The sequence below is a fragment of the Brassica oleracea genome, chromosome C7 (genome assembly GCF_000695525.1).
Source record: "Brassica oleracea var. oleracea cultivar TO1000 chromosome C7, BOL, whole genome shotgun sequence".
Taxonomy (NCBI): domain Eukaryota; kingdom Viridiplantae; phylum Streptophyta; class Magnoliopsida; order Brassicales; family Brassicaceae; genus Brassica; species Brassica oleracea.
In genome coordinates, this window is record NC_027754.1 from 40,076,229 (window position 1) to 40,096,593 (window position 20,365).

Below are 20,365 nucleotides of genomic sequence, written 5' to 3' on the forward strand. Positions count from 1 at the left end.
ACTTATTGGAAAAAGGACAGAGATTATGAGTGTAGTCCATTATTATGAGACATTTTTTCAAGTTTAAGAGGGAGTTAAGGTTGATGGGATTGCCAATTGTACGAAAAGAAAAGCAGAACCAGTCTAAAGCAGATAATCTATAGCACAGACGTGTGAACACCTAGATGCGTAATAGTTTTACTTTCAGACAAGAAAAAAGAAAGAAGTAAAAACATACAGACAACGACATAATTAAAAGCAAGTAGAATTTAGGTGGATTTTCTTGTTTAATATTTGTATTAAAAGTAGTAATTAAGTTAAGTCAATCAACATTAATGATGATATAAATATAGATATTTTTTTTAATATGGAGAGTGGAGATCACATGGAGGAAGATAATATAAAAGATGGAATTCCATTAACCTTTCCTTGCTCAAAAAGGATTCCTCAACCTCCACAGACTCCTCTCTCTTTTGACGTCTCACCTTCTTCCACCTCAACTCGCCACATGTAACGTCCACTGCCTTTAATCATCTCCTAATCTCTACTAATCTCCTCTCCCTAATCTCATTTCTTGTTTCGTTGATTTCCAGGAGTTGACATGGAGTCGATTTCCACGACGAGGAGCTCCGGTTATGATCAATCCCGACGTAAGCGTAAGAAAAAACCGCCTTCGCCACCACCGTCGTCGGTGCAGAAATGGAGATCGGAGAAGCAACAGCAGATCTACTCTACCAATATCATTCAGTCTCTCAGGGAACTCCGGATTAGCGATCCTTCTGCGAAGCCGGCTCCTCCTCGTGGCGGAGGTAGAGCAGTACGCGACGCAGCTTATCGGTCCTTGGCGGTTACGGCGAGAGGTAGGACGCTGTGGAGCCGAGCTATACTGTCTAAAGCTGTGAAAGTGAAACTCAAGTTCAGGAAACAGAACCGGTCGAGAAATTCGAATCCTCCGACTACGATGATATCGATAACCGGGAATAACCGGTTGAGGAAGAAGAGAGCAACGGTTTTGAGGCTGAAGACGAAGGGTTTGCCAGCTGTACAGAGGAGAGTGAAGTTGCTGAGCCGGTTAATTCCGGGTTGTCGGAAACAGCCGTTACCGGTGGTTTTAGAAGAAACAACTGATTATATTGTTGCGATGGAGATGCAGATTCGTGCTTTGAATGCTATTATCTCCGCCGTTGGCTCCAGCTCGGCGCCGCGGCCACCAACGCCGGAGATAGGTCGTGATGGTGAAGAGACACACATGCTCGGTTAGCTTGGCCCCAGCTGTCTTTTTGTATCTTTCCTGTTTTTAATACTTTTTTATTTGATCATATTATCTGTTTTATTTTTAAATTTTACTTTTTGAAGCTTTGATTTGTTTGTGTTTAAGAAGTACTGTGAGATATTATTATTGAAAGTTTGAAACTGAAAGTCTTTCTATTTTTGATTATGTACTTATGTTACAAGTTTGTGTTATAGTTGTTGAAGGCTGCTTTGTGGAGTGATCTTTCTCGACATACGGTTTATTTATCTTCCAAGCTGCTTCAACGAACCAACCGACACATGATTACATGAAGTGAAGGTTGGGACTTCAATAGTTGTCCTTTGAAAGCTTTGGTGGTTCGAACAGTTCAAATATCTTTTTCTATCTTTTTATTACGTTTCTACTCTGTAAAATATGGTTGCGAGCATTCAAGAGATATATATTCTAATAAGTTCATGCTACTTTGTTACTGCTTCCGAAAAGAGGGTGTGCTACTTTGTTACTGCTTCCGAAACAAATATGTCAACTAACTTTTAGTCACATAGATTCAACAAGAAACACTCTGTTACAAAATCTATGACCCTCAATAGCAAGAAAAGAGGTCAACGAGAAGGAGGAGAAGAGAAGAAGATGACAAGGAAGTACACAAGAAAACCAGCAATAAGTATTCCTCCGTACACCAACGTTTGATAAGACTTGACTCCAACCGTGTATTTGTACTCTATCGTACAGCATCTCATGTTCTCCCTTTCTGTTTCCAGTACATGTTCTACGTACCTGCAACCAGTGTTTTTTTTGGGTTTATATTACATTTTATTTGCTCGTAAGAAGAAAAGAAGAACGTTTTTTTCATACAAGAAGAGACTTACTGTTGTGTAAACATGGTGGTCTGGAGAATCTCTGAGCTGTTGAGATGAGCATCGTATAGTTTGTGGTCGTATAGCAAAGATGAGAGATCCACCAATTGCTCCTCAACCGTCTGTTGTCATAAAACATTAACAAACACACAAAAAGAGTGTAACAAAACCATCCATCTGATGTTTTTCTATTCACTTACGTCTAGATATTTCTCTAATCTTTCGACTAGCTCGTGTGGGAAAGGCTCAGGCAATGTGGTTGTCTTTTTGTAGAATTTCTCCACCCATAGCTCCGTTCTTGTTTTGTTCTTTTTGTCTTTCACTGGCTCTCCAAGTGGAGTCTTGAGGTATTCAGATGCAAAGTTTTGTACTGCCTGTTTCACATGAAAACAACAACAACAACCACAACTGATGAGTTTTCTGCGGAGGAAACTACAAATCTCTTCTTTTTCTTTTACAAGTTGACGTTGCAGTTGGCTTACCTCTGATGTTTCACGTATTTTGTGCAGAGCAGAATCAACCCGAGCATAAATAGTATTCCTCTGCGGATTAAAGATACCATATGTCACGAGATTCATTAGGAGTTCAATGGTATTTTGCTTTCAGAAATCAGAATGATTGGACTCACCAGTGCAACATCTTGAAGCATCTGACTCATCTGAGAGACGTTTGAGAAGGGTCCAAATGGGTGACAACCGGCTGCCCAAAGCCAGTTGGTGACAGGCCTTTCATGCGCATGAGAGGTCTTTTCATATGGTGCACTTACACCGCCTAAAGCAGATGCTATACCTGCAAGTATATGACGCTGTACTTGTGATGGAACAGCGTGCTGTCTCTCTGTTTCAGAAACATAACTGCAGAAACAAGAAATCAGAACCGATTTAGATGACCAGAGTAGCACGATTCTCATTGCTTTTGTACTTTCTTGTTTTTGCGTTTTGCTCACCTCAAAGGTATTTTCTCGTTTAGATGCTGAAGCACAATGACTACATCATTACTCGCCCACACGAGGCTCTCATCTTCCATCATGAGTTTTGGGTCCACATCAGCTAATGAGAGGATAAACCTAAATACAGAGTACATATTTAGATCAGTTGCTGTTTTGGTTCAGAGTGGGATACAAATAATTAAGTTATTGGATCTTGCTTGGCCAGTGTAATGAATAGACCGATCAGCTGGTGTATGTAAATTAACTCACACTGGAATAACTCTTGTTCCGTAAGTCCGGTAGAGATCGCCTTTTTTCTTAACGGCCTTCTTTTTCTTTCCCTTCTGAAGTTTCGAGCTATAAGATGACCAGAGAGGCTTGTGCTTTACTATGGAATCACTCGAACCTTCAGATTCATCTTCCCAGCTCTGAGTACAAACATACAGAATCTTTGTCATGAACGAAACAAAACTTGCGAAACAATTTTTGCATCTTAAGTCATGAGTTTTACCTGGCGGAGGAAGTATTTATTAGAGAGCCCAGGGTCAGACACATCGAGTAAACCAGCAGCTAGAACATCAGTAGACCTTTCCATCTCCTGCAATGGTTAATACGAATCACGAGACAGCTGGATGGAATAGTAAAAGCAGGTTAAGAACCAATTTTTTTCTCTGGTAGCCCAACATTCACGAGCTTAATCTATATTGGAAACTATTGCAACTCACTTCTTTGAGGATAGCACCATCTAGGTATGTTTTGGTATGCACATGGAATCTTCCGTCCTTCTTAGTTTCCTGAAGAGAATGCCCACGCATGGCTTTTGAGACAGCAATAGCTAATTTCTCATGGCGATGTAATGGATGAGCCCCTCCAACGATCACTACTTCTTGCCCCTCATGAATCATTTTCTTTACCTGCGAAGACTCGGGATCAGTTAGCATGTGAAAATCTACAGAGTCAAATCCTTGTGCGTAGGAGAACTGTACGGGTGTTAACTTTCTTATAGCAGTAAAACTTGCCTAACATGTCTATTAACTAATCATAATGACTCACAGGGATGGAAAACACCATTCAAGTATAAGAACCACCATTATTTCACGCACATCATTCATTTAACCCAAAAAGTCTTACCTCAGATTCTATCTCTTCAATATTTATGCTGTAGTTTTGTCCTCTTTCCATGATATTATATCGATTGTGGTTCTGGAGCACAATGATAGGCACCAGCACTCTAGTTGCTAGATCAACCGTCTCAAACCTGATCAGTGATCACATTCAGAATGAATCATCTAGGCATAATTTTCATGGCTAGAAGTAAGAACGTCTTGCGTATCAATTTACCTGACATCAGGGGCTAAGACGTGCTCAATTGTAGTAGCTACTAACGAAGCTAGCTGACCGGAAAAGATATCGTGTGTAGACTGATGACCAGCAGGGCTAACGTTTCCAGGAAGCACAATGTTTCGTATCCTTGGCAATGTTCTGGGACTAACACTTCCCTCTTCAGTTTCAATCTTCCCATATGTACAAGGCCCGGCAGACAAATCTATGACAACATATCTAACAAGAAGAGAAATAAAGCATAGAACAATTAGGCGATTACTACAATAGTCTAATTACCAAAGTGAAATGAAGTAATAATAAGTTGATTCTTGTTGGTAATCATCTAAAAGTTTTTCCATATCTTTCTGGCTATCAATAATCAACACAAGGGACAAAAATATCACACATGTTTTCTTATTCATAATTTGATGATACCTAGATAGATGTAATGCTTTCAGAATAGGGTAGTAAAATTTTGCTGTATCACATCTATGGCACAATCATATCACTCATAGGAACAACAAAGAGATGCCAAGAAAGAACCCACTAAATACCTTTATCCATATCTTACCGCAACAAGGAGATAAAAAACAAAGATGAGTTTACCTGCCTGATCCAAGCCAAACTTGGGATGCTCCTCCACCATTGTATCTGTATCTATAAATATAATCTGCCTCTTGTTTCTCCTTGTCTGCATCACTAAGCTCTGGTAGCTTTGCAAACATCAAGCTGTCTAGATCAATCTCTGTATTTCGAGGATCCATTCTTACCTGAATAGTGAGTAAAGAAAATAAAAGGGGCAATTAAAGAAAAATCCAACAGTATACAATCAATTACCGATAAATGCAAACATGACAAGAATAAAGCATCTTCAAGAACACAGAGAAAGATGAGGGTTATAAACCTAAGACGATATCAAACTCTTCCAAATAATACACATAAAAAAAGAAGAACAGGCAAAGCATTAAGACACTGTGCATACCATATGCGAGATTTAAGAAGTACGAAGAGTGCTGAAAGCCATACCTTATCAAAATTCACTACAAATATGGCACTTGGTATGGGTTTATCGGCGGTTCCTGCTGATCCAGCTCCCACATCCATATCAAATATGTAAGAGTAAAGCCGGTTAAACGCAGACTCAACTTTTGTTGCCTCTACGTCATAGGCTGGTAAGAGTCTTCCAAAGTCAACCTAAATGAAAAAAAAAAAATCATCTTGGTGACATTGACACAAGTCAGCCTAAATGAAAAAAACTAAAATTTATCAGACTGACATTGACATATACATTAAGGTGTAGATTTCACAGCAAAGAGATTTACAGCTCATCAACATTTCTATATGTGTACATGTGTGTATGTGTATGTGAAACTGCTATGAGAGGGAGTTAAATTTGAGAAGATAGGATCAGAGAAACCTCTAAGGCAGTCCCAGCAGGCACCATGGCTTCTTTCACTGTCTTCTCCAGAGCTATTAATTCAGGTTGCCCAACCTAAACAAGAGAGATAAACAATGAATGTTTGAGTAGTAGATCAATGGGGGCATGAGAAAAAAATTCCAGAACTTGCATAGCTTGGTTTGATAACAATCCAAAACGTGAAAACAAATTATCTAACACATACGATATTTGAAACGGAAAAAAATCAGAAACAACAAACCATACAAAATCGTGACGACTGGCTTAAGCGAGAAATATATACTCACGGGAAACACATTGTAAACGAGTCGATGCTCAATATCAAGCGGCTCTCCCGTCTCTTGGCATGAAGGCCTATGAGTCGAGAAACTAACTTTCAAGAACTCCTCCAGTTTGTGAGGATCCACATCATATCTGTATCCTCCATCCCCATTCATACCTACAAGTACTACATTCACTTCCAAAGGAACCTGAAACGGTACCTGCATAATAAGACGCAGCGAAGCACAATTCACAACCACAACATGATCATACGCTTCATGAGCTAAACGCTTCTAACTGCACTTCCGTGACCTCCTCCACAAAGCCAATTCTAGCTAAAATCCAGACTCACTGACGATGATGATTCACATTAAATTTACCTCGGCACGGGAGTGGAGCATGCGGCGGACATCGGATCGGACGCTCTCTCGTACGTCGAGGAAGGCGCTGTGATGCCAGTGAGCGTGACCCGGCTCGCGGCGGAAAGGTTGCTGAGCCGATTCGGTACGGGAAACGAGTCCGCTTAGAACAGCGAGGAACGCAACGAGCAGGAGAGAAGAAAACGAAGTCGATCGTGAATCCGATCTCAGCTCCATGACTGTAACAGTCACCTCCGAGATTTGGACTGGAGTCGATACTAGTCGCGGAGGAGAGAATTGGAAAATGAATGCTAATTACTATTCTACCCTCAGCTTTTGTTTAAAATTACAATGGAGGAAGATATCGTTTAGCTGACGAAGATATTAAGCCACAAGCAACGTGTCACTTCGCATGTCGTCGCTTTCTCGAGAACTAACAAACAAGACAACTAATTATATCACGCCACGTGTCTTTTATCAGTCCTTTTAAATATAACTCGTAACAGTTTTTCATTCTCTTGTCCGAAAGCAAAATATAAAGATGGATCGTGCGGTTTTCTTTCTCCTCATCGCATCCGCTTTATTAGTCTCCATCTCCGGCGAGGTTGACAAGAGTGTAAATAATCCGATCAGGCAAGTCGTCAAGGAGGAGAACGATGAACAACTCCTCAACTTAGACCACCAGTTCACTCTGTTCAAATCCAAGTACGAGAAGACTTACAAGAATCAGGTCGAGCACGACCATCGCTTCCGTGTCTTCAAAGCTAACGTACGGAGAGCTAGACGCCACCAGCAGCTCGATCCCTCCGCCGTCCACGGCGTCACGCAATTCTCAGATGTTACACCGAAGGAGTTCAGCCGCAAGTATCTAGGGCTGAAACGGTGGTTCCGTCTTCCTAACGACACTCAGAAGGCGGCGATCCTTCCGACTAGCGAACTCCCGACGGATTTCGATTGGCGTGAAAAAGGAGCCGTCACTCCCGTTAAAAACCAGGTTCGTGATAAGACCTCAGTGTATATATCTATCAAAAGTTGCCATAAATAGACTCAATAGTTGCCAGAAATAGACAGTTAGCTGTGTACGCTCTGAAAATTTTGAACGTGGAGAGTGAATGATCAAGTATTAAAATGTGTTTTAATTATTTGAAAAAGGGTTTGTGCGGATCATGCTGGTCGTTTAGCGCCACTGGAGCTCTTGAAGGAGCACATTTTCTAGCGACTAAAGAGCTCGTCAGCCTCAGCGAACAGCAGCTCATAGATTGCGACCATACGGTTTGTTCTGTCTAATGATATCCATTGTTGGCTCTTTTGCTCCTAAAGCTGTATTGTTCATGCAGTGTGATCCACAAGAAGCCAATTCATGTGACACTGGTTGCAGAGGAGGACTAATGAACAACGCTTTTGAGTACACTCTCAAAACCGGTGGTCTTATGAAGGAACAAGACTATCCTTATACAGGACGCGACCGTTCTGTTTGCAAGTTCAACAAGACCATGATCGCTGCCAAAGTGTCTAACTTCAGCGTTGTCTCTGCGGATGAAGACCAAATCGCTGCAAATCTAGTCCAGCACGGTCCTCTTGCTAGTAAGTTCTTTTTTTTTTTTTAAACGATTTTTTACGTGTACAAATAGCGATATCTAACACGTTGTCTTTGCTTCTCAACAGTTGCTATCAATGCATTGTGGATGCAAACTTACATAGCAGGAGTGTCGTGCCCGTATGTATGTTCCAAGAACCAAGACCATGGAGTGCTCTTGGTTGGGTTTGGTTCAGCGGGTTATGCACCACTTCGTCTTGAGGAGAAGCCTTATTGGATCATTAAGAACTCATGGGGATCCATGTGGGGCGAGAAGGGTTACTACAAAATCTGCAGGGGAACTCCTAACATCTGTGGTGTGGACACAATGGTATCTACCGTTGCTGCTGTTCATACAACACCTCAGTAGGACTATTAGGACACTACTGGCCTATACCTGTCCTTGTATATACATGTATCAACTGTTATTATTAGTATCTTTGATGAAAGATGATACACCTATTATAAGATGGAATAATAAAAGTTATATATTACATAATCAAAACTTGGTCAATACGAGGACTTGTTCCAAGAATAACAAATAGCAAACTGCTTTGTTACATCGTTAAGCCTACAAGGTCCGGTTTGTCTCATCTTCCACACACACTTTTGGCACCAGTTATCGCCGGCGCTCTCTCGGTGGTCTTCATATATGTTGAACGTATACCTTCCATTTGGCAATACAAAACTACAGTAAAACAATGTCCTTCCGAAGAACTGACGATGAAATTTGAACGACCACGATTTACCCGGTTGCAAACTCCGTTTACCAAAGTCATCTTCTTTTGATTTACAGTGATACTTCAACGCTAGTGTGTTACCAAGATCGTTGATGATCTCTACAGTTATTTTTCCGAAAGGATGAAATACAGATCCTGTTGTTGATGGACCGTTTGGAACTGGAACGCTATGTTTGGCGTCAGCATTTGTAGTTATAAACATAGTCAATAAGAAGAGTGACAGGTACCGTTTTGGAATATCCATCTTTTAGCATAGGAGATGGTGTTTTAGCTAACACAAACATTGTTTTATATATAGTAATGTGACGATAATTTCTACCAGATTTATTCAATGAGTACAGATTCCTTCTTTTCCAGTTATACACATGTCTTCAACTGAGACAGGAATCTCACCCTACTTTAATTTGATGAGTGTTACACTTCAAAAACAAACAAATATATTATTATTCAAAGAGACAAAGGTATTATGTAAAAGATAACCTATAACTTGGAAGAAGGTTTCTTGGAACCACGTCCAGCTATGAACTCCTGCATCTTCTTGAACTGTTCCTTTGTCATCCCACTGTAGTACGCGTGAGCTCGCTCCTGCGGAGTTTAGTAGATTCCTTAAGTCACGGATTGAACAAAAAGGGACAATGACTCTCGTAGATAGATTGTTAAAAAATGGTAAAAAATATTTACCTTTTCGAGTGTAAGGGCATGACCAAGATCAAGCTTGAGTCCATCATTGATGACGGACTTAATACGCAGAACCATGCCTTGTTCATTCTTGATGATAGCCTCTGCGATTCCTCTGGCTTTCTTCAAAGCTTCTCCTTCTTCAACCACGTGGTTTACAAACCCTAACTTCTCAGCCACGTCAGCTGTCAACGGCATCGACGTTAAAGAAACTTCACGAGCTTTGTTTGCTCCGATGATCCTCGACAGCTTCTGAGACAGTCCCCAAGAAGGGAATATCCCAAACCTTCAAAAAACGAAAACAGAGGATCAAAGAGCCTATTTCCTTAAAACGACGTCGTAAGAGTAAAAAGAAACAAAACAGACTATCAAGAGCCTATTTCAAACGACGTCGTTAGAGTAGAGAGAAAACGAACCTAGCGTGAGTATCCATGAACTTAGCTCCTCTGGACGCGACCAGAATATCGCAGGCCAAGGCGAGCTCGAACCCGGCGGTTATGGCGAAACCGTTAATTGCTCCGATGATCGGTTTTCTCAACCGCTCCATCTGAATTACCGGGTCCGTCTCCGGATCCTTCACGTCTCCCTTGAAAACCGACTCCGCCGCGGTTAAATCAACGCCGGAGCAGAAAGATTTTCCCGCTCCGGTGAAAATCACGACCTGGATCGATTCATCGGCGTCCATCTCCTTGAACGCACGCGCGAGATCCACCATCATCGCTCTCGTGAGAGAGTTGAGAGATCTCGGACGGTTAATCGTGATGGTTCCGATCCCGCCTGATTCCTTGTTCACTTGGATGAGATCCATTCTCGAAGAATCCGATCAGTAGGAGCTTTCGCGATTGAATATGAGCAAGAAATGGTCAATGAGGAAGAGATGACGAAGAGCCTTGTTTAGTGTGCCATTGTTTTGTCGCTGGTAAACTGCATCCCGTTTCTCTGCTCAAGTAGGACGCTGCGTGTTTGTTTCCTGGAACATGAAAACGGCAAGTTAACAGGCGGAAACACAAAGAACCCTCTGTAAACCGAATTGAACCGGTCCATGTGCATTTTTTGGGTCGTCGGTTTGCATGCAGTGATGGGAGTATAATTAAATGTTTAAACAACTCCCTCCATTCATATGTTTAGAATTTTTTTCTAATTCTACGAACATTGATTTTCTAGTTATTTATTTATGAAAAATTCTCTAGCATAGCCATTTTAAAGTTTTTGTCACAAATATATCCCTTAAAATTAAGGAGTGGAGTTTTGGAGATAGGGTTTCAAATTCTAAAAAATAAAAAAATAAAAATTGAAATTTTTAAAATAAAAAGGATTATTTTGGTCTTTTTTTCTTGAGTGCTATTTTGTGACAAAAACTTAAAAATGACTATCTGAAATAATTGCCTATTATTAATTTATTGTTGGTTACTATTTAAAATTAATTGTAAATATCTAATTCCATCAAGTACTGTTGGCTCATATGCTATGGCTGGATTTGGCTACAACCCAATAAAAATATTAGCCTTGACTTCTAAATTTTTTGGACGTTACAAAAATATTACAATTTTTAAGAAATATTTATAGTCCTCTAGTCTTAGATCTCTGTTCATATGTATAATCTTTTTTTTTCTTATCTGAGGAGCATTGATAAAAAATAATCTTGGCTTCATGTGTTTATTACATGTGTGTCATTTTTTAGGTGTCATCACCACATGCACTCTCACCTCATTTTTTAAAAAGCTCTTTCTCAACTAGAATAATTACAAACAAATGCCACTGGTCATTACATTATACTATAAGATTTTCGATCAACATTACACTCGGATTTAAAAAAAAACGGAGATTTAACTAAGACAACATATTATTACCATTCAAAGAGAGACTTTATTGTTTGTTCGAAAACTTGGAAGTGGTTCATTTAAATAAGGAAATAAAATATACGTGTGTTTTAAGTCATTTACGCTTGAGTAAATAATTGATTCTTTAAACTTCGTACAACTAAGTTCTTTACGGTTTGAATTGGTTATTTTAGCTTGATATGCCGATTTGTAATAAAATATCATAACATGTATTGATGTTCATATCTAATCTTGCAACAAGTAAACCATGTTTATCATAATGTTTTGAAAAACTAATATGAGCTTCAAATCATTTTATGATCTTTTAGATTCAAGTCATCGAAAATCCATTTTTTATTCCTAAAACTTAATGCTTCAAATTTAAAAGGAAACACAATTGAATTAATCACGGGATCGAATATATTATATAAAAGAAAAATGAGAATGTTAACGTATTCAAGGAAACAAAATTCGAAGAATTGAAATACTTACTTTAATCGATCGGAGAATATTTGTGAAATAAAGTTTGCGTGACCAGAACTTGTATAGTATCACATGGTTTGATCCCTTTTATTTTTACAGTAACGTCGTCATTAAGTGTGTCGCTTATGGTGCACTTGCTCATGTTTTCAATGATTTATGGAATTCTATAGATGCAGACATAGTATTATGTGTTTTACAGTGTTGGCAAATTAATTGGGGACAAGGTAATCTGTTGTATTTATTGTATATAATAAATCTTTTGGAGCTGATATTATATGTATATCTTGCTGATATTTTTTATTTTTCATAATAAGGCCGACTTAAGAAGGTTACTAACATTGATGGGTTTTCCAAAATTGTCTTCGACCCCACTGGTGTTCCAGAAATTGATGTTTTACGATTGATGTAATACATGCATTCACATATTTTGTTAAATAATGTTTTTAATTTCTCAAGATGATCTCTTTGCTATTGTTCATAATAGGATTGCAAACGAAGACTTCTGAAGACATTATTGACAGCAGTTATTTTGTCTCTATTTTTCATTTTCTTTTGTTTTCTGATACATTGTTCCTTTTATATTTTATTAGACTATTGCTTATGTTTCATTTAATCTTATATTTATAATTTACCTTTATGCAAACAAATATACAATTTAATTTTAAAGTCCATAGCATATAAATTTATATTGACATACTAAAATTTTTAGCTATAACCTGTACTTTTTTACATATATTTTTTTTACTATGACTTCAACTTTTATTATGTCTACATATTAAAAGTTATAATACTTTTAAATATACTCGCTCCGTGCAGGGCGCGGACTATCAACTAGTAAACATTAAATACTATTTAATTTGTATGAAAACTCTATAACATCGTTAAACTAGGAAAATAAAGATTAATAGTACTAATTAAAAAATATAACCAACATATCATAGTTTTGTTTAGGATTTGACTTCTCCATACGGAAAATGTGGTGTAAAAACTTCTCGAATGTCTTCTTCAATTTTTTCAAATAGCTATATTACACTTTGATTACTTTGATTTTGTTTTTATTTTGAAATAGAAAATAAATAGTGATTAAAAATATATTATTATATATTTTGGAGTAGTTGCTTGGTTTATATCATAGAAAATAAAATGAAGATACATTTTTTTACTCAGAATTTTATTTTAAAATAAAAAATGAAATATGATTAGATATGCTCGATAAAAAACGATTTCACAATTATGTTTTCCCCCATATAGTTCCATTTAGCTCAAGTGAGTTACTTTCGGGGTTACCTCCATGGCTACATCCGAACCTTTTTATAATACTAGTGATTTTGGTGGAAAATTTTATTACCACCATTTAAAACCAAACGTGTTAGACCAGATACAGCTCGTTCCGGCGATGATTTATTTTAAATAATAAGTTTAATTTTGTAATACTCTGCAAACATTTAGCTATTCAACACTAAATTTATTTCAATCCCCAAAATCACAGCATGACACGGTACTGCTATGATAATGTGACTAATGTCAGTAGACCAAATTAAGATCGCAAAATGCAATGTCTAGCAAGTCAACGGTTCATTATTACCTCTACAACTGGACCTGGGAGTTCAATTGGAGCTTCTTTTACTCAAACACACGTTTTCGCGACAATGTCGTGAAGTAATTAATTGTCTCTTATCTTGACAACAAGTTGAGTTAATTCAAACGCAGCCACTTGCTCCAGTTTGTGTACTCTATTAATTACTATTTACATCTGTTAAGGAACATATTGTATTATCAAGTGACAACATTAGCTTCTCACAAGCCCTTTTTTTCTTTCTTATCAACTCTCACAAGTAGGCCTTGACATTTTAACCTGGACCCAAAAACCCGAACCGGAACCGACCCAAAAATACCCGACCCAGATCTGGATCCGAACCTAAAATTTACAAGTATCTTTTGGTCTAAATTTTTTTACCCAAATAGACCCGTAACCGAAAGGAACCGACCCGAATAGACCCGGACCCGAAAAAAACCGATCCGAATAGACCTGACCTAATAAGAACCGATTTGTACATGACTTAAAAACATGTATATCTACGACTATGATGTTTTTGTGTTCTATTTTATATATAGGAGTATTATTTTATGATTTAGTTGAAATATCTTTTGTTACCAACATTTGTTATTATTTTGTAATATCTTTAAGTAATATGAAGCTTTAAAAGTAATATTTAGAGTTTAAAAAATGTTTTATTTTAATTATTAATAATTTCATTTAAGTTATTTTGTAAAATTATAGATATATATGACAAATATCAACTAAATTTGATGGAATTGTGTATGTCATGTCTTTTTCAGATCATAAATATCTGAACCCGACCCGGATCCAATATAGACCCGAAAAATTACGGATATTTTAATTATAGACCCGAACCGACCCGGATCCGAGAAGAACCGATCCGAACCCGAATCGAAAAATTTTAAGTACCTATTGGGTCTAAATATTTAGGACCCGAAAAACCCAGATCCGAAAAGAACTGGTCCGAACCCGACCCAAACACCCGAACACCCATGCCTACTCCCGCCTTTTATTCATGTTTTTCTTCCTTTGCTATTTTAATAATGTTGTTCGAGTTTGGTGGAAGTTGCATTGCAAGAGTGCATTATTTAACTTCTCTAATCGCAAGATTTAAAAAAAAAAGTCCCCACGTTCTTTTCATTATTAACAGTATGGAATTTATGTATATAGTATACAGTAACATGTAAGGTTGGCGAAGAAATTTAATGAGTGATATATTTTTGAATTTTTTACACTTTAAAACACATTTTCACTTTCAATTTACACAATCAAACACATGTTGCTAGAGGCACACTTTATATGTGTTGATTGTCTCTTATACCTCTAATTTTGTTTCTTCTTAACATTTCTTCTTTCGTAACTAATTTTTTTTAACTAAAACAACAATCCGTCCAATTGGACACACATCTAAATTAAAGAAATATAGTAAAATACAATTCATCCATTATCTCTCATATTTTTTGACAAAAAATTGAAATCACTTTCATAGTTTCTCAAACCCTAATTGCAACGATCCTCTTTCATCATCTATCCCCGAACCTCGTTCAACTTCGAGAAACCATGGCTAAATCGAAGTCGAAGAAGAAAGGGAACCTCAATAGTCAACCTTCTTCACCGCAGATCGACAACAGAGGTTTATATTTTGAATTCTTTAATCTTTTTGACTTTAAAGAGTTCTCGAAATCCCTAACTTTTTATGTTTTTCTTGTTTGTGTTGTAATTTTCCAATTGGATCAAATCTCTGAGATTTTGTGGATGGGAGAGATAATGAACAGATCCGAGAGCTCCAGTGTGGAGAGGGCAACGTGATGGCGAGCATGTCCAAGCTCCGTTGTGGAGAGGATGACAGGACGGCCAGCAGATCTGAGCTCCGGTGCGGAGATGACGCGGCGACGAACAGGTCATGCCTCTATTGTGGAAAAGAAGACGACAAGCTCTCGTGGTGTGAAGGTTAGCTTCATTTCTTTTTATACAAAGAGCTCAATTTTGACATTTACAGATTCCAATATCACTTCCTTTCTTTATCAGAATCTTTCTGAGATTTAAATGTTGAACACTTCTTCTTTGTATCAGAGAACTGAGAAGTAAAAGCTCTTGACTTTAATTAAAACAATTCTTTATTTATCTTTTTTTTTGTCTTCTACAACTAGTGCTCTGAATCGATATATGACTAGATGGATTTTTGGGCCAAACTGACATGACCACAGCAAGAATCCATGGATGATGCAGCAAGATATTTTGACTACATGACCACATCAAGAGTCTATGACGTAGTCCACAACAACAACGTCCTAAACATCAATCTTGTTCCCACCCATTAAGAGTCTATGGATGATGCAGCTCAACACCTATCCAGACTCCAAAACGTGGTTTATCTACTTTCACTTGGTCTTGTATTTCATAACTATGTCAACATATGTAATTACTATAGACCAAACTTAGGGAAAGTATGGATGTTAACGTTTTAGTGTCTGTGTCCAGTTTTGATGTCCATGTCCACATATATTTATAACTCTATTATCCAAGTGTCCATATCCACATTTTTATAGATGATTGAGAATATAAAAACGTTGTCAACGAAAACACATCCATGAAACTTCTTAAAAGATTTTTTTGTATTTTTGTATATATCTATGTCCAAATCTTTTTTTTCATGTATTTTTCTTATTTGTCCACAAATTTCCGTCCATAGTTTTTATGTCCATACATTTTTTATATAATTGTTAATATATATAATATATATATGAATATGGATGTTAAAATATAGAGAAAAAACAAATTACAATTTACTGTCATGATTATATTTTCTTCAAATATTTTAAACTTTGAGAAAAAATAAACAATAAGAACTTTGCAAAAAAAATAAAACAAAGAAAAAATTGAAAAAAAAACAAATAAAATATTAATGTCGGAAGGTAACTCTTAACTAAAAAAAGAAACTAACTATTATGCCTACTAACTAAACTGAATAAAAACAAATATATTTTTCTTTGTACTTTCGTCGGACAAAGGAGCATATCTGTCCAACATCTCCCTTGGATTCTTTGAAAGTGTACTTCCAGCGGATTGTGCTCTAAAGTGTCAAAAAGATAAAAAAGTGTCCTAAAGAGTAATTCACTCTATATTTTTTCGAACTCAGATTAAGAAACTCGTGGAGTCGTGTCCGAAAAGAAAATGAACAATGTCAATGCCTAAAGGAGTTCTACACTGCTATAAGGGTACAAATGGTGCGACCATTTTATTACCCAATTCCATGTTTGATAATTAAAATATATCCAATTTATACACATATATGTGAGAAATATCTTTAAATAATACTAAAATAAATTTTGTTTCAAAAATAGCACTCAGTAAAGAATAAAAATAGAAATATTATCATATTTATAACTATATGATTAATTAACTATATTAAATAAAAATTTAAAACATGTAAAAATAAATTATATAATAGATATATATATATATATATTTTAAATCTGAGTTTAAAGTTTAGTGATTAATATTTAGGGTAGTATTTAGAAATATGAATTATTATATGAGTTTAGATCTTCATATTTGAATGAATCAGTTTATGATATGTTTCATTATATATCCAAAATCTATTATGTTATCCAATAGAAACATAATAGTATCTCAAATTCTTAGCTTTTGTAGGCATACGCCATTAATATTAAACCGGCCAACTTCTTCCGACTCGTGGTATTCTTTTTTTAATTTTTTCTGATAAAAAGGTGGATATATTTAATTATATACAATTTGTAATTGGTCATTTCCCAAATCACATTGCTTTTGTAAGCTCCAAATCACATTGCTTTTGTAAGCTCTGAAACTAAGAGCATGATTAACCCCGGGTTCTTTGGATGAAGTTCTTAGAGTATGATTATAGGGGGGGCTTTAGTGGGGTTTTAGTGGGTTTTTAAGGGAGGAGGGGTCTACAGGAAGGGAAAAACCGGTGCTAGAAAGTCCAGAATAAGGATCCCTGTTAGCTGGGTTTTTCAATTGTTCGCGGACCCCACTAACACGTGGCGGCCCGCGATTGGTTGGTTTTTAATATTTTTTTTTTATTCACACAAAAAAAAAAAAATTAAAAACCCATTTCCGGTTCCAGCGTTAATCGTGGTCTTAGAGCATGATTAACCCGGGGTTCTTAGGATGGGGTTCTTAGCGGAAGTTAAGAAACTGTTTCTTAACTTTTAACTAAAAAAGCTAAGAACCGGTTCTTAAAGAACCCCACTCTAAGAACCTCAGTTTAATCATGGTCTTAGCGAAAGTTAAGAAACTGTTTCCTAACTTCCGCTAAGAACCCTACTCTAAGAACTCCAAGTTAATCATGCTCTAAGAACCTCATCATAAGAACCCCGGGTTAATCATGGTCTTAGCGGAAGTTAAGAAACTGTTTCTTAACTTCCGCTAAGAACCCTACTCTAAGAGCACTTCCAATGAGGGTTCTACTTCTAAAAATAAATATGTGTGTATGTATGTATTGTATATGTGTATGTAGTTATGGATCCACTAAATAGTGTAGAACCCCTATCTAAAGATTCTAAAATTTTTGTTTCTAGAACCTTTGAATAAGGATTCTACACTATTTAGTAGACCCTACAACTACATACATATATACAATATATACATACACACATATTTATTTTTAGAACTCCAATGGATAGAATCCCCATTGGAGATGTTCTAAGAACTCCAGATTAATCATTGTCTACCAGTTATTTGGTTCTGTGCCATCCTCAATAAATGACCCTATTTGTTAAAGCTATAGTTCCATATGTGAACCAAAAGAGAAAAACCTTATATAAACCTTGCTTCTTTAACTTCCAACTCCATATGTGAACCAAAAGAAAAAAAAAACCATTTATAAACCTTGCTTCTTTAACTTCTATCTATCTTTTTCATACTCACCTCCCTTATTCAAACTTCTTTCATAGAAAATAATAACCCTAATAGTATTCATCTTTGGTTCTTCACACAAAGGGTCCCTTTTCTCTAGCTGTTATTTTCACGGGGAAAGTCAATTTAAAACCGAAAACAGATCAACAATGCCGTTGCTTGTTTATCTTTCGCAAGTTATAGCATTGTCGATCTTGTTCATCCCCGAGGTGTGTCTCGCCGGTAAAAACATTCCGGCAAGTTTTGTGTTCGGAGATTCATTAGTGGATGCCGGAAACAACAACTATTTAACCACATTATCAAAGGCTAACTATGATCCTAATGGGATTGATTTTGGATCGGCTACAGGAAGATTCACCAACGGAAGAACCATCGTCGATATCGTAAGTAAGTAAATTATTTAGTTGTCTTAATAATCTTTTTTTACCTCTTACGAAAAGTATTCTAACACGTCTGCATGCAGAGTGAAAGCCGCAATAATAATTATCGTATTTAATGGCAAAACTCTATACTTTGACCTCTTTATGAAACAAAACAACGTTAAGAAGTTACTATTTTAAAAAAAAAATTTGTTCAAATCAACGAACGAAGCTAGTGACGTTTTGTTTGATTTAGAAAATTTTGTTCAAATCAACTTGTATGCAGACCTGAATTCCCGTTTGACGGGTAGTTAAATATAGTACTATTTAAAAAAAAAAAAAAACAAAACAAAACAACGTTAAGAAGTTAGAACGAATCAAATGTGTTTCGAACTGTTTAATCCGGTTTTATTACATTTATATACATAGACCGGTTATGACACTCTCGCGTGCAACGTTTAAAAATTGTTTACATTTTGGACCTGTTCTTCCAAACCACCAGTCACTGAAATCAAATTCTAGTTAAGTGTTTGCGTTTTAGTTTGATCAAAACAAATACTAAACCGGTAATTTTGAAAACCGCAGTTCAGGCATTAGGTTCCGATGAACTAACTCCACCGAACTTAGCACCCACGACAAGAGGATCCCTCGTTCTCAAAGGCGTAAATTATGCTTCCGGCGGAAGTGGAATTCTTAACTCCACCGGAAAATTATTTGTAAGCACATTTTTAAAAGAATATTATAATTCAAAACATTTTATTTGCAGTTATGGTTACAAACAAAGAATCATTACAGGGCGACCGAATAAATGTGGATGCACAACTAGACAACTTTGCAACCACGAGACAAGACATCATTTCTTGGATCGGTGAATCCGCGGCAGCTAAATTATTCCGGTCAGCAATTTTCTCGGTTACAACCGGTTCTAACGATCTAATCAACAATTATTTCACTCCGGTCGTATCAAATCTTGAACGGAAAGTCGTGCCTCCAGAAGACTTTGTTGATACAATGATCTCAAGATTCAGATTACAGCTCACCGTATGTCTCTTCTCTATGAACTAAACCAATTAAGTGGCTGGCCAAACTAATTACTAGTATATGGTTTTGTAGAGATTGTACCAGTTGGGCGCAAGGAAAATCGTGGTGATTAATGTAGGTCCGGTTGGTTGTATACCTTTTTCGAGAGAGTCTGATCCAACGGCAGGAAATGAATGCTCGGTGGAACCTAATGAAGTGGCACAAATGTATAATCTCCAGCTTAAGACTGTCGTGGATGATTTAAACTCTAATCTACAAGGTTCAAGATTTGTCTACGCAGATGTTTTTCGCATTGTTTATGATATCATCCAAAACTATGGATCTTACGGTGAGTAAATACTTATAATCATTCTCTTAACAATTAATGCTATTCAAAATATTATTTCGAATTTTTAACTTATAGTTTTCATATATTTTTGTGTAGGTTTTGAGAGTGAGAAGGTTCCGTGTTGTTCGTTAGCTGGGAAGGTAGGTGGGCTGATTCCATGTGGACCATCTTCCAAAGTATGTGTGGATCGTTCCAAATACGTATTTTGGGATCCTTACCATCCTACAGAAGCTGCTAACATCATCATCGCCCGGCGTCTCCTCTCCGGCGATACCTCTGATATTTTCCCGATTAATATCCGGCAACTCGCTAACCTTAAGCTAAACACATAAATCTTGAAGATAAAAGCCCATGTAGATGGGGTTGGCCCGGGTAGCTATTGGGGTTTGCATTTTGATCTAGTTAATTTTTTGTTTGTTTTAATATTTTGTCTAATCTCTCAAAGAAATTAGAAGCGCGATTAATGTTGTTGGCTTTCCATTGTTTCACTAAATCTTCTCAGCA

General features: G+C 36.8%; 6 protein-coding genes across 7 annotated transcripts; 3 read left to right on the plus strand and 3 right to left on the minus strand.

Annotated features, from left to right (window-relative positions):
• Window positions 1-366: 366 nt before the first annotated feature.
• LOC106306338 (transcription factor bHLH147-like) lies at window positions 367-1,816 on the plus strand. 2 transcript variants are annotated; one of them, XM_013742914.1, is made up of 3 exons: window positions 367-489; window positions 573-1,235; window positions 1,447-1,816. In XM_013742914.1, exons 2-3 carry the CDS (start codon window positions 581-583, stop codon window positions 1,470-1,472), a joined length of 681 nt encoding a protein of 226 aa, XP_013598368.1. In that variant the 5' UTR covers window positions 367-489; window positions 573-580; the 3' UTR covers window positions 1,473-1,816. The 2 variants fall into 2 exon arrangements, with proteins under 2 accessions (XP_013598368.1, XP_013598369.1); XM_013742915.1 differs by lacking the exon at window positions 1,447-1,816 and having other exon boundaries at window positions 573-1,409.
• On the minus strand, window positions 1,717-6,685 carry LOC106306337. Its single transcript, XM_013742913.1, has 16 exons — window positions 6,398-6,685; window positions 6,044-6,238; window positions 5,757-5,831; window positions 5,366-5,533; window positions 4,946-5,109; window positions 4,358-4,576; window positions 4,148-4,274; window positions 3,742-3,930; window positions 3,528-3,614; window positions 3,287-3,444; window positions 3,035-3,154; window positions 2,717-2,942; window positions 2,571-2,630; window positions 2,289-2,462; window positions 2,101-2,210; window positions 1,717-2,008 (listed from the first exon to the last, which is right to left on the minus strand). The coding sequence occupies exons 1-16, from the start codon at window positions 6,611-6,613 to the stop codon at window positions 1,834-1,836; spliced, it is 2,463 nt and encodes an 820-aa protein (XP_013598367.1). The 5' UTR covers window positions 6,614-6,685; the 3' UTR covers window positions 1,717-1,833.
• Window positions 6,686-6,902: 217 nt separating this feature from the next.
• LOC106301435 (cysteine proteinase RD19a) lies at window positions 6,903-8,468 on the plus strand. Its single transcript, XM_013737830.1, has 4 exons — window positions 6,903-7,370; window positions 7,529-7,648; window positions 7,714-7,960; window positions 8,042-8,468. Exons 1-4 carry the CDS (start codon window positions 6,918-6,920, stop codon window positions 8,320-8,322), a joined length of 1,101 nt encoding a protein of 366 aa, XP_013593284.1. The 5' UTR covers window positions 6,903-6,917; the 3' UTR covers window positions 8,323-8,468.
• LOC106301438 lies at window positions 8,463-8,951 on the minus strand. The gene has a single exon (XM_013737833.1). It carries the CDS (start codon window positions 8,934-8,936, stop codon window positions 8,463-8,465), a length of 474 nt encoding a protein of 157 aa, XP_013593287.1. The 5' UTR covers window positions 8,937-8,951.
• A 44-nt stretch (window positions 8,952-8,995) lies between these two features.
• On the minus strand, window positions 8,996-10,348 carry LOC106301436 (short-chain-enoyl-CoA hydratase). Its single transcript, XM_013737832.1, has 3 exons — window positions 9,787-10,348; window positions 9,374-9,656; window positions 8,996-9,277 (listed from the first exon to the last, which is right to left on the minus strand). Exons 1-3 carry the CDS (start codon window positions 10,176-10,178, stop codon window positions 9,173-9,175), a joined length of 780 nt encoding a protein of 259 aa, XP_013593286.1. The 5' UTR covers window positions 10,179-10,348; the 3' UTR covers window positions 8,996-9,172.
• A 7,814-nt stretch (window positions 10,349-18,162) lies between these two features.
• Window positions 18,163-20,365, plus strand: LOC106304962 (GDSL esterase/lipase At4g16230). Its single transcript, XM_013741339.1, has 5 exons — window positions 18,163-18,520; window positions 19,078-19,208; window positions 19,288-19,533; window positions 19,606-19,861; window positions 19,958-20,365. The coding sequence occupies exons 1-5, from the start codon at window positions 18,283-18,285 to the stop codon at window positions 20,191-20,193; spliced, it is 1,107 nt and encodes a 368-aa protein (XP_013596793.1). The 5' UTR covers window positions 18,163-18,282; the 3' UTR covers window positions 20,194-20,365.